Source organism: Heloderma suspectum, chromosome 2 (assembly GCF_057233095.1).
Source record: "Heloderma suspectum isolate Gila_16-S chromosome 2, 16-S_ref, whole genome shotgun sequence".
Taxonomy (NCBI): Eukaryota; Metazoa; Chordata; class Lepidosauria; order Squamata; family Helodermatidae; genus Heloderma; species Heloderma suspectum.
The window spans coordinates 168,768,738-168,783,034 of NC_139459.1; the positions used below are offsets into that span (position 1 = coordinate 168,768,738).

Consider the following 14,297-nt stretch of genomic DNA (forward strand, 5'->3'; position numbering starts at 1 on the left):
GTAGGAGGAAATATCAAGGAGTTTGGTTGAGGTATGAAGGCGAGCTCTGTTCTGGGCAAAGACAGGGCATGAGCTGGAGGGGAGGAGCCAGAACTGCTGGACTAGGTTAAAAGCCTGGTCACATGATCCCTGCCTTGCCCTGATTGGTGGGGGGACATAACCCATAGTGGATGCCTCTGTGCTTGATCAGGGAATTTGTATTGTTAACTCTTAATGTTAGTGTTGTAAGCTAGTTTCCCCACTCTAGTGTGGTACACTACATAGTCTACCATGAGGGTAGACAATCAGTGCACCCCAGACACCTTTTTAGGCACCTGCAAGGAACCCAAGCCCTTCTACTTTTTAAAAAAGTGGAATAGATGGAGGCTGCATGTGTGCGAGAAAGAGACACACACACACAAAGGGTTTAGGGGGATTTTGGAGGGATCCTGAAAAAGAGTGAGAGTGGTTTTTCATGTGCTTATAGTGAGGAGAAGGGAGAGAAGTGTGTTTATGCATGTATGCATGTATGTGTGCTTGCTTGCTTGCATGATAGATTCACTGGATGTTCGCGTGTGTGTGTGCGCACGTGCGTGCGTGCTTATGTATGCTAATGAATGGATGGAGGATGGATGACTGGGGCGTGTGTGAAGAAGAGAGTGCATGCCTATGGGTGGTGAGCTGGTGTGTGTGTGAGAGTGTATGGGTGGTGATCCAGATTGTGGGTGTATGGGTGGTGATCCAGAGAAAAACACACGGGGGAATGAATTGGCTGGCTGAGGGTGGGGAGAGAAAGAGTTTGTCTTCTGTGAAATATTTTTCTATTGGCACTGAAAACTGTGGTTTCAAAGGAGTTGTTCAGTGTGTTGTGACTCAGACTCCACCTCTGCCTTGCATTCAAGTCTTTGGGGCAGAATACTTGTCCTTTGTGACTAGCCACACCTCTCATGGCAGCCCATGGTGGTGGCCAGGTCAGTTTCTCAAATCGCCAAATGTGCCCACGAGCCCAAAATGGTTGCCTACCCCCTGGTACTTTGTGCATACCAGAAACGGTCCTATTAGTTTGGTTTCTCCATGTACATGCATATAAATGTAAGATTATGTAGACACGTGCACGAAAACATGGGGAGCGGTCCCAGTAACATCTTATTAACTATACTGCTCTCATCTCGGTCCCTCGACTCTCATTTGTCCCTCTGGTTAATCTGGTGCAGATTGTATGTCCTCTGGGAAGCGACTGTGTCACTTACAGAGTCTGTATTCTGTGCACTACAGAAAGGTTATGCTACACAGCAATAGTACGGGTGCATATCACATCACATCCTGTTTGCAAACCTCTCTGAGCTTCAAACTGGCCATTATCACTGGACAGAAGAAGATGATTAATGGCCCACCTAGCTTCAGTACAGTCTGCTAATTAATTCCTGAGTTGTGTTCCTCTGAATTAGGAACTTGAAAATTCCTGGGCTTGTTTAAATCAATTAATAACAGAAAAAAGCATACCGTCATTGATGTGAACTGCACAGGGGCTTCTTCATAGAATGCTCCATCTGGTTTTTGCCTCTCCAGAATCAGCCATTTCACAGATCCACAGAGGACATTGGCATCGATATTTGCTAGTTCAGAAGCAATGGCAAAGACCTTTGCCGTGTATGCCGTTAGCCTGTTGAAAACATGGTGCATCAGCTGAACCGCCTCAAAGTGCTTGCTGTAGTTAGCTACCGGCCTTATTATGTGAGGCCAAGCATGGCAGGGGAATCAATAAGTAGATGCGGGAACTGTGGCTTGTCCAAAGTCTCACATATTGTGCTGACTTACAACTTAGCTTACACCCGAACAGTGCATCATGCGGGAAGCATTCTGCAGTGCACAGCAATGGTGTCCTCTCCCTTTTCCTTCCTACAATAGGCTGTTTATCTTTATAATTCCCTATAATAGTTTCTGCCTTAAAAAGGAAATAGGCCTCCAGTGCAACCCCTGCCTGATGATTCCCAGGCCCCGACCTCTTAAAGAGGGTAGAGTACAGAAACCCGGACAAACCCCCGATATATAAATTCTCCCAGATGTAAGTGCAATTTTTTAATGTGCTCATTCAGATTCATTCTCATTCTGCTGAAGCCAGTGATTGTAGCTCCCTCCCACATCCATACTTTCCCTTTCTTCATAATTAGCCATACACACATACTTTGCTAGAAAGGTACTCACGCTCAGATTTTGGACTGGCATTTACCTCCCACTTCAAGGGCTAGTTTTCATTTATGCTGTTTTTAATTCATTTCTCTTTACACACACACACACACACACACACACACATACACACACACACACTCACACCATTTTCTATGTATCCCATTGCAGCTAGCGTGACTACTCATTTTAAATGTGTGTTAACTTTCAACCTTTCCAATGTCAATTTCTTTTGGATGTATGCTTCTAATTCCTCTGATGTGTGCTTTTAATTCATTTTAAATTCTTTACTAAAACGATTAATTGCTCACAGAGAACTTATCTGTGGTCTCTGACTCCCTCAATTTTGGGGTATCAAATTTTCCTATGCACCCAGAGTTCAACACAAGAAAGATCCCTTGCATGCGTTTGCTTTACATGGATGTAATGAGCACACATCCATGTAAATTAAAGGAAACGTCTTAACACATCTTCATCCACATTGCTGATAGCATTCTCATCAAACTATAACTCCCAGGATTCTTTGGGGACACCATGAAACTAGTATAAAAGGCAATATTGGTTTGTAGTGTAAATAGGTCCTAAATCACCTTTTAAGGTATAGAGCAGGGATGGAGAACCTCCAGCTCACAGGCTGGGTCTGTCCCATGTTGAATTTCACCTGGTACACAATTTCATCTGTCCTGCTCTGCATAAGTTTCCCATGATGGGTTTTTTAAAGTGATATCTTGAGCAGAGGGAGAGAAGTGGCTGCTGCTACTTGACCTTTTCATCTCTCTGGTTATTATCCCCATTAGGGTTGCTCCCTCCGCTCGTGTTCTCCCCCCTTGGGAAAAATACTAGTTTATTTAGATTCTCCACTAGGGTGGAGAATCAGAGGCGCTGACCAACAGGGTTGTGAGGGAGGTAGGAACGCTCTAGAGCTTCCATGCCCCATTTCCCCCATGCATGTTCCCTGTGTTGAGTGGAGTTCTGAGAGCATGGCAGCAGGGTCTCTTTCCCATCCCCTCTCAAGCGTCTTTTAAGTGATGCTCCAGTAGCAGTACACATCGCTGACCTGCCTGCAAGCCCAGCAACGTCCCTCTTCCCTGATTCAGAAGCCGCTGGGTGAGGATGGAGCCCAGGCGGGCAACTGACTGGTGAGCAGACCTCCCCTTCTGTGCCACTCCAAGCCCTGTCAGTGCTGTGCCTGCTCCATTCCTCTCCTTGGTCTTCTCTGCTCTTATTTCAAGAAGATCTGGGAAACCGCTTTAGCTTGCCCACTGACACTTCCCTTCCTTCATCCTCTCACCTCCCACCAATTCCTTACTGCAAAAATGCATGTGTGTGTGCGTGCGCGTGCACACACATGTGTGTATGTAGGGATGTGGAACACTGGGAAGTCCATTCCATTAAGCTCGATGGGATTTTTCAGTGTTTCCGTTCTAGTAAGCAGTGGACTCTAGAAGATTTTTTTTTCTGATGCAAGAAATGTTCTCTTTTTTTGTGCACATTAAATAGACTCATTTTTCCTGTTCCTGTGATTTGTGCAAATGGGATCATATTTGGTTGTTTTTTAATAGTATTATTCAGGACTTTAAGTTTGGGGAAATGGGAACATGCTTTTGAAAAAAATATTTTTGGTTCTTTAAAATTTGCGCAAATGGAGTTGTGTTTTTTAATATTATTTTTCGGTTCCTTAAATTTGCGCAGATGGGATTGTGTGTTTTTTAATATGCATTTTCAGGTCTTTAAATATGCGCAAATGGGATCATGGTGTTTTTATATGCTTTTCCAGATCCTTAATGGGATTGTAATGTGATTGTAATTGTTTTTAAGTGTAAGATCGTAAATGATACATTGTTTTTATCATTTTTTTAAATCAGTGATCTTTCACAAGTCCACCTGTCCGCTATGTATTCCCATTGTAAATATGCTTGTCAGTTTAATCCTCTCAACATACTACTTTCTTTAGCCCAGCAGAGCCATATCCTGTACTTGTCAAAGACCTTGTCAATTTCATCCTGCTGGGGGTGTACGAACCCCACTTACCATTCTGCTCCGGGGTCCACTGGGGGGAGGAAGAGATCCGTCCCTCCTCCTGGAATCCTCCCTGGCTGGGGCCGCCCACAGCCAGACTTCCATCCGCTGCCGGGCTGCGGCCGCAAATGTAGGGATGTACGAAAGTCACTTACCTGTTCGCGGATTATGCTGATGCTGGGGGGGAGGCGCTCCGTCCCTCCCCCCTGAAATCCTGGCCGGCCGGCTCCGCTCCACAGGGATTCTGCGGAGCCGCCAGCTGGCTCCGCCAGCGGCCGGACATCTGGCTGCTGGCTAGCAGGGACGCAAATGGCGGCGGCCACAGCCGCCGCCATTTGCGTCCCTGCAGTCAGCTGTGATAGGTTACGTAAATGTTTACGTAGTCTATCACGGCTGATTTGAAAGGGAAAAAAAACGCGCTTATGCAAATGGCGGCGCCCATGGGCGCCGCCATTTGTGTTCCTTATTTTGGCACGTCTTAGTCTACGTAAACATTTACGTAGACTAAGACAGCAAAATAAGGGGAACACAAATAGCATAGACGTAGCATTTTTTACATTTTCCCATTGATTTGCATTGGGCCGTAACGTTTTTAGTTTGTATGATAAATATATGAACTTTGGAGCTTGGTAGCCCCCTGTGGAACTGATCAAACCTGCCAAATTTCAGGCAGTTAGGTCCAGTGGCTTTTTTGCTAGTCACAGGTAAAATTTGCTATTTTCAAGAAAATCTGTCAAAGCAAAGAGCTATATCTGTTGTGTGCTTCCACATACATGCATGGAATTTGGGAATCTGGCAGCCCCCATAGAGCTGACTGAGCCTGCCAAATTTCAGACAGTTAGGCTTAGTGGCTTTTGTTCTGGCCACAGGTAAAATTTCCTTTTTTCAAGAAAATGTGTCAAAGCAAAGAGCTATAATTTCTTTGTACTTCCACATAAGTGTATGGAATTTGGAAACTTGACAGCCCCCATGGAGCTGATGGAACCTTCCCAATTTCAGGCAGTTATGTCCAGTGACTTTTGTGCTAGTCATAGGTAAAGTTTGCTATTTTCAAGAAAATCTGTCAAAGCAAAGAGCTATATATTTTTTGTGCTTCCACATATGTGCATGGAATTTGGGGACCTGGCAGCCCCTATAAAGATGACTGAGCCTGCCAAATTTCAGACAGTTAGGTCCAGTGGCTTTTGCGCTAGCCATGCGTAAATTTTCCTTTTCTCAAAGTCTAAAACAAAAAGTAAAAACTGTCAAGTTACCCAGGGTATTAGAGATCCTAATCAGGTGTTTAAGGCGACCATTAGGAGGTCACTATCCCTCATCTCTGGTGTAGGGTTTTTTTGAGGTGCAAAAAAACTCTCTCCCCCTACTTTTCTTTTCTGCTCTTACATGCCCACTATTGGGAGCTTGCCTGCAATGAAACGTTGAAGAGGGAGAAGGAAGGAAAGAAAGAGCTCCGTGTAACATACTGGTATTTCACATAGCATCTGATTTTACTGCCCCAAACTGGAACCTTTGGATTCTGCAGAAGTTTAGTAGCTTCAGTACAGTAAAGGATCCAATCAGTCTCCACAAACGTCTTTCTCCCCCTCCACTTTAATTTCTCCTAAATAGCTGTAGGACTCAAATAATCCCAAAGGGAGGGTTAGGACTATGTGGCGTCATGATCGAGAAACTGCTGGGGCTTTTAAATAGGTTCTACAGTTTTAAAAAAGCTAGAAAAGGCCCTCAGCCACCTCACCTCATAAAGTTCTTTTAAGTACGTGCAATCCTTACAAACCCTCCACAGCCTCCTAAATTCCTCGGAAGTACTACCACTCTGAAAGGAGCCACTTGGCTTAGGGAATTCTCTCTATCCCCGACCCCCTCTCACATTTCCAATCACCATTCTTCTTTTCCCTTCCCTTCCCTTCCCTTCCCTTCCCTTCCCTTCCCTCCCCTCCCCTCCCCTCCCCTATCCTGTTCGTTCTTTCTTTCTTTCTTTCTTTCTTTCTTTCTTTCTTTCTTTCTCTTTATTCCACCCCGAACATATCTTAGGGAATTCTTAAAGAGAATTCTCTTTGGTGGGCAAGAGAAGGTCTTAACTGTATTTGACTTTATACAAACAGACAAGAGGCCTTGTTTTTCTCCTTCTCACTCAAGCCTTTGAGAAAAGTGGGTTCACGTGATTGCAGAGAAACAAATCTGGGGCTGTCTTGTTTGTCAGTCACCATTATCCAGCAACAGGAAAGGCTGCAGCTCAGTGGCAGAGCACATGCTTGGCATGCAGAAGGTCCCAGGTTCAATCCCCAGCATCTCCAGGCAGGGCTAGGAGAGAATCCTGCCCGAAACCCTGGAGAGCCGCTGCTGCCAGTCAGTGTCAATAATACTGCACTAGATGGACCCAGGTCTGACTCAGTACAAGGCAGCTTCCTATGTTCCTCTAAACAGAAAGCTTTAATAAAAATAGAAGTTTTTGGTTTGTTTCTTAAGTGGAGGGGAGATAAATATTGCTAATTTATGCAATCCTATGTATCCCTATTGAGAAGTCCCATTATGTTTAATTAGGCTTACCCTCAGGAAAGTGTGCATAGGATTCCAGCACAAGTTACTTTTGCAGGGAAGTTTGCACCTTGATGTTCTGGATGTTTACTCAGAAATAAGTCCTGAGGTGTGAGCATGGTACTGCAGGCTTAACACAGTGCCTACCCAATTCTGTCTAATGAATTGACTACCCTTTCAGCTCAGTCCTATGATGTTTTGTCATTTGTGTTTTTTTTTTTTCATTTTGCATGAACTCTAGTTTCAGTGGTGAGGGAAAGGCCCTAGTTTTGAAAACACACTCATTGGCTGAATCCTGGCGAAGGCTTGGCACAAATGAAGTTATGGGGAGGAAGATACAATGAGAGCTTGTGCATAACAAGGAGGAGTTAGAGAGGAGTTGCACAAAACAAGACATCTGTTTTTATGAAGAGTTGCTGGAGGATGGGTGGATGAGGAGGGATGGCTGCATGGAGGGGAATAGAATTGGTAGGGGGAGAATGCTCAGTGGTGAAAGAAAAGCATTCTGCACGTGCTCAGAGGCACCCTCTATTTAAGAACATAAGAAGAGCTGTGCTGCATCAGACCAAGGTCCATCTAGTCCAGCATTCTGTTCACACAGTGGCCAACCAGATGCCCATTGGAAACCCACAAGCAGGACATGAGTGTGATAGCACCTTCCCACCCATGTTCTCCTGCTGCTAACATTGGTGAAATGTAAATAAATTCTAGTAATTCTAAATTAGAATGCATGTATATCCTTCAGAAACTTTGCAGGTTTCTTGCCTGGGGGACACCTCTAATGACCTGTGCATATTCTTACAGATTTACCCAAAAACTATTGGGGAAGGGGAATGGAAGGGAAAGCAAATCACTCCCTCCCCCAAACTGGAGAACTCCCTTTCCACATGAACTGCTGCACCTATCCTTCTGAAACTTTGGTGGTTTCTTACTTAGGGACAACTCTAGTCCGTCTGTAATTTTCAGAACAATGGCCCACAAGGAACATAGGGACGTAAGTATGTCTTCTTTTGGAGACCTCAAAATGTCAAGGCCACCCTTACACAAAAACCCTTGTGGCCAGCATTCTGAAATTTGGCAGACATGATCTCCTCTGATGGGGCAATGAATCCTGAAATTTTTATCTAATTCTTCCAAGGAATAAATTTTTTTATTGGCAGTTCCCTTTAAAATAGGGGTGGACGAAAGTCGCTTACCTGTCGTCGAAGGCCGTTCGCGGTGGGGGGAGGCGCTTCGCTGCTCCCCGCGCAATGTTCAGGCCGGGGGGGGGGAGGCTTCCCGCCTCGCCCGGCCGAAATTCAGGCAGGGGGGGAGGCTTCCTGCCTCGCCCGGCCGAAATTCAGGCCGGGGAGGAGGCACCTCGCCTCGCCCGGCTGCGAACGCGAAAGTAAAAAAAAAAAAAAAACGCCCCCTGATAGGCTACGTGACGATTCACGTAGCCTATCACGGCTAGATCTGCAAAGTCAGCCATGATAGGCTACATGAATCGTCACGTAGCCTATCAGGGGGCGTTTTTTTTCTTTCTTTCATTGCAATGGCGGCGGCGGCAGCCGGTCGAAAGACCGGCTGCCGCTCCCGCCTCGCTCGAACACCCGCCGAACCGCAGGGACATTCGGTGGGACATTCGGTGGGACAGGAGGGACATTCGGTGAAGGTAAGTCCCGTCCCGGGGGGGGGTGCGGGGTGCGGGGGGGTGCGGAGGATTTCTCCCCGAAACTTGTTCGGGGGGCCGAACACGTTGGCGCTCGGCCCCCCGAAGTCTCGGGGAGAAATTCTCCGCCATCCCTACTTTAAAAGAAAATATAAACCCTGCTCCTATTTTTCTGACATTGGGCATCACCGATACAATGAATATGAACTTGAGTACACTCCGGGAGAGAGCGGAGGACAGGAAGGCCTGGCGTGCTATGGTCCATGGGGTCACAAAGAGTCAGACACGACTTAACGACTGAACAACAAAATCCCCTTCTAGGGGGCTACTATGCCTGAAATTATCCAGTTCTGACCAAGAGAAAAAAGTTACAGTTTTTTTTTTCTAATTTCCCATGGTAGTCAACAGGAAGCATAAAGACTCATTTTTTCCAAACCTTGACTCAGGTTTGGTGCTGAGCTGAAGTGGTCCGACTACAAATTGGCCAGACCAGAAGTGAGATGTTTTTAAAAATGCTGAATCAGGGTCTGAGTTGAAGTGGGTTGGGGGGGGTCAGTGCACACGTCTTATGTATGTATGTATGTATGTAATCTATACTCACACACAAGCACACTGCACACACACACCAGACACACACACACAAATATATATATATATATTAGACATGCGCTTAGACTCGTACATATAGGAGTATGTGTGTGTGTGTGTGTGTAGGTGCAAATTTGTGTTATGGGCCTGTGCCCCGGATCTTTTAAGACCCCATCAACGCCCCTGGTTACAGTGCTCTCAAGCTAAGCTGGAGAGGTAGCACAGCAGCAGCAGTGGAAGGGATGAGGCAACATGAGAGAGGCAGACACAGACCAATGCACACCAATAAAAACAGGATCCCTCGTATCACCATGTTCAGGCATCCCCCCTCCTTCCAAATTTTCTTTTAGAAATGTGCACCTCTGGTTTTTTACTTAATTACCTACTCTTCACCCAAGTTTTTGATATGTAACAGCCCTGGGACCTTGCTGCTTTAAAATAGTGTGTGATGTGGTATGTTTTTAGTTTAGTTTTTTATGGTTGATGATTTTAATTATGTATAGCGGATGTATTCTTATTAGGCTGTGTTAACCCAGAGTTAATTTACCATTTGCTGTTGGGTTAACTCTGGGTTGTTTAACCCCTAAACAACCCAGAGTGTCTGGATTCGGACATCATAATAAGAACCTACAAACAGAACAATTGTAGGTTGTTAATTACACTTGGAAGTCAGGAGCATGCCAGAGGCAATGCACTCACTCGCTCTCACTTATCCCCTGCAAATCTTGGGTTAATTAACCCATGATATCGCATTACATCCGAACTGGGTCAGTATCTTGTTGTAGTTCTGCAATAAGGGGATGATAACAATATCCACCTATCCTATAGACATTTTGAGGGTCATCAGAGTAGCTCTGTATTCTCAGGATCGGTACAACTCTGCATCAAATGATTTCTGAAAATGGAAGAACTCTTGGAGATTTTAAACCACAAGTCAGAGACCAATCCAAGCTGGCTTGTGGGCTACGCTGTTTTTAACCACAAGGGTACGTAACATAGTTTGTGTTATCACATTAATTATAGCTGCACCCTGCCTTTTGTTCAAGGAGCTCAAGGTGTAGTTCAGCCCTGATTTATCCTTACAACATAAGGATAAATGTGACTGATCCAAAGTCCTCCAGTGAGTTTCAGGGCAGAGGAGCAAATGGAACCTGGGTTTCCCCAGGCCTGATTGGAGACTCTAACCACTGGCTCTCAGTTAAAGTAGTGTCTCAATAACGTGTTCCATTTTACACAGTGACTACATAAAAAAATACATGAATAATGGGAAGTGGCATGCAGGGAGAGGCAGAGTGAATGAATCCCGATGTCTCTAGCTTCTCTTCCCCAAAGAGTCATTGGAGGACCAACTCATTACATACCACTACTTTCAGCTTCTTCTTCACACCATCAGCCAGATACTCGCCCCAGATGGCTGCTTTAACCTCTATGTCGTGTAATCCTAGCTCCAGCGGGATGATCACAAACGGCACCACCCTGGAAGACTGGGCTTTAATGGAGACTGGCTGCCGGTATTTCCCCTTGGCAGTGGAAGCGCTGCAGAGAGCTGGGTAGTGTGTCAGCTCCACACGTACCTAAGAAGAAATTAAGAGGTGATCCCTAAGGCTGTATATTTCGAACAAGGAGGAAGGGAGTGCCCTCGCCTGGAACAATTCTACAACCCCTCTCCTTTTTTCCTCACTTAAGCCACGTTGTCTTCATCCTATCAACACAGCAATTGTTTCAGTTGCCACAATGGATTCTTCACCTGCAGTATGAACACAACTTCACAACTATTGATACAATGGATGACTATGACATGTCCTCAGGTACACGTGTGCACACGTGCACATGCACGCACGTGCACACACACATATTTTACATAAACATGCAGCTGAATGACCTGTGTCATGTTCTTTAGCCACGAGCGATGGCGCCCTACGGCAAGAACTCTGGCCCCCAGAGATCGGCACAGCACTAACTGTTTTATTATATCGTTAAGGTCTGTTAAGGAAGGATTTGTGCTGTTCTATTGTTAGCAGCTTTGAGTACTAGGGTTACTTGAGTGCCGTGGCCACCGGTCATTGTGTGCCAGTTTCCCTTCTCCCTGCCGGGGCCCCAGCAGGAAGCAGGGAGACTTCTGCACAACGACAGGTGCTGGGCTTGCCCTCCACCTGTCCTCGCTGTTGTTGTTGCTGCCACCGCTGCTATCGCCCGCGCTGGTGAACAACTCTCTTGAAGGAGAGAGCTGTGCAGAGCAGCCGGTGATGAGCCAGTGGCGGCGGCAACAGCAGTGGCAGGCAGCAGACAAGCCCAGCACCTGTCGCTGTGCAGAAGTCTCCCTTGTCCTTGCCGGCACTCCTGCGGGGGGAAGGGGGACTTGCACGCAATGGCAGGAGAGTCTGGGAATTCCATCGGGAGCCCGCAGTTCCCTCGCACGTGCATGCCGAGCCAGGGGCTCCTGGGGAATCCGTCAAGCCTCAAGAGGGCCGGATTTCCCAGCACCAGGTGTCCCCAGGTAGGGCTCTGAAGGCTCACGCTTAAACGCCTTCGGTTCCAGACAGCAGGTGCTGAAGCGGCGTTTTGCGTACCAGCTCCATGACTACTGCTGCTCCCTGCTAACACAGCTCTTCTCTGGACCTCGCCGTGTTTGATGTTGGACTGCCTACTGCCCTTGCTTTTGGAGCTGGCCTGGCCCTGACTCGATCCCTGGAGCACCACTGCAAGCAGGACACCTAGAGAGGTTCACACACTCATATCACAGCTGGCAGGACAGAGGGTGAGGGAACTGTGGCCTCCCTAAGGCCCGCTTTCTAAATTCCAGGGACTTACCAGCTCCACTGCTCTGAAGGCTGTGAGGTGCAGTAATTTCACTGTTATCCCCCGGAGAAAGAATATACAGGGAAACTAAGCCATGTGCCCCAAGTTACAGCTGTGAGCAACCCCCCACCTCACCCCATTGCCAAGGTTCCAAGCATCTGTCCAAGCCATGTTGCTGCTCTGCGTGGCTGCTCTGCGGGATCGAATCCCTTGCAATAGCCCAGACACTGCTGTGGTACACAACATTTGGAATATATGCAGCTATGCAGTATCCAAGGGCTGTACCCCAGCATCCAATAGAGTCCCTAGAATGACAAGTGGTACACACATCTGCACTTCGTAATGCGCACCCTGCCAAAATCCCAAAGCTTACCCTGATGTCCCGCTCTGCGTAATTGTAGAGAATAGCCCGAATCTCCACCTGCTCATTCCTCGCTACCGAGTAAGGCAACCGTACATCGATGAAGAACTCCCTCACTACTCTTATCTCATAAGGTTCAGCCACACATATTCCTGCAAGGGGGGTCAACGGGAAAGGAAGCAGGTTGAGAATCCAGAGCAGCTGTGCATCCACGCTCCTTTTAGGATGTTTCCCAAGGCAGGCAGCGGCCCAACTCCATCTCCCCTCTCCTGCTTGCTGTCCTGAATCCTTTACCTTTTGTGTCTGAAATGCTCACAGCCAGCACCTCCCAGGTCGTGATGGAATCCTTCAGGTAAAAAGACAACGTCTTGGATGAGATTCTAGAGAAGGAGAAAGGTGCCATGTCATACCTGGTTGCAGCTGTTACGGGGTGCAGTCTCAGATGAGAACCAGAGGTGAAAGTATGCGTGCGGCTGCTTTCAAAACTGGGAACCAGATACATAATTGCCCTCTTCCCATTCTGTAACATCAAGCCAACTGATCTGTGTCCTGCTGTCACAACGTTGTATTTCTGTGCCCGCTGCCAGCAGAAGCCAATGATATGGGGAGGAAAACACACGACACCATGAGATCAGGTCATGGGTAAAATGTCCTTCAGAGAAAGAAGGGAGATCTAGATGCATGTTTTCGATAGCAGCTGCATGTCTATCGTAATGTCCAGTTGTGGGCTAAATCCAGCTGTTTAAGAAAGAAGCTTGTGTGAATTGTCACTGGAGTTGAATCACCTTTATGGATGAACTGTGTTCATTCCATAATAGGAAGCCATTTGAACAGAAGTGAAGGCTTCTTTTTAACCTGCATATAGAAGTCCTCTCTTCCCCGCAAAGCCTGGTGCCCAGTCCAGCAAGTGAGAACTCAGGGGAAGCATTCCCCCTCCTTTCTCCCTCACCTCTGCCATTCAGTGAAGTAGGCAGATTTATTTATTTAGTGGCGGGTCTCAGAAATCCCCCATCACTTTAGAGTATGGGTGGGCAACACGTGGCCCCCCCTGGCCATTTTTGTGACCCCACTGCTCCCTGACTGCTGGTGCCAAACCATTGAATTTGCCACCAAAATTTGACAGCAAAAGAGCACAGCAATTTTCCTTTAAAACAAGGTGAGTAGGGAGTCCTCCCAGGACACTTCCAGGAGCATGATTTTGCTTGAAAGCAAAGTGGGGGCCACAAAAATGGCCAGGGGGCCACCTGCAGCCATGTTTTCCTCACCCCTGCTCTAAGGTGATGGGAGATATCTGCAGCTTGCCATGTATGGCCATGGGACCTGGGAGGCAGAGTCGAGGTTCCCTTTCAGGCTAACCCGCTTCACCTCTCTGGAGCTGTAGGACGGTGATGCAGAAGGCTTCCCCCAAAGCCTAAAAAGCTTGGGCTGCTGGGAGGGATGAAGTGAATGACTATCTCCAATGCAGATGCCGGGTTAGTATGCTCTGTCTGCAAACAAGAATCATTAGGCGGCTCTAGAGTTGGTTGACAGACCGCCACATGTGTTTTGTTGAAGATCTTATTGTAAGTTAATACACTGTGGCCCTGGGTACCCATGTGGCCATAGTTACTGTGCCCTGTCTCTTTCTTCTGGAGTGCACGTGCATCTACCATTCCAGGGTTCTCTGAGGAGAGAGAATAACTGTTAAACCTGTTTATGGCTGTAGCATAGGTATACTACGGACAATGTAGTGGTAGAAACCTTATACCCTTGACTGTTAGGAGGCAGCTCTTCCATTCGCCACAGCCAGCTCTCTGGAAATTCAGTTCTGGAGATTATCTCATCCTCTGAAATGAATTCATCCTCAAAGTCACCTGGGAAATCAAGAGGCAAATTCTTTAGCCCTGATGGCCTTGTTAGTATAATGTCTCTTCAAGAGGAGGAGAAAACTGACCCAAAGCTTGACATCTGGAAACCTCCCCTTTGAGGAGAGAATGCACTTGCAGCCTAGAATCAAAAACCATCAGGCCACCATCTCACCGTGCTTGGCCGGCTCCTGCCTGTGACTTGGTTGCGCCTGTGCTGTCCAATGTGGAAGGACTCTGAAGGAAGGGCCAAGGGTCATGCCACATTTTCTCAATCAAGAGGGAGATACTGCAGGATGACCAGGCACTGCCACAGCTCCTTGCCACCATGGAG

General features: G+C 47.0%; 1 protein-coding gene across 1 annotated transcript in view; it reads right to left on the reverse strand.

Annotated features, from left to right (window-relative positions):
- Positions 1-14,297, reverse strand: part of LOC146353173 (A.superbus venom factor 1-like) — a 97,770-nt gene that overhangs the window by 44,206 nt on the left and 39,267 nt on the right. Inside the window, 5 exon segments of the mRNA XM_084829703.1 lie at positions 1,483-1,642; positions 10,310-10,533; positions 12,132-12,271; positions 12,414-12,499; positions 13,867-13,972. Coding sequence (XP_084685829.1) covers positions 1,483-1,642; positions 10,310-10,533; positions 12,132-12,271; positions 12,414-12,499; positions 13,867-13,972 — 716 coding nt within the window.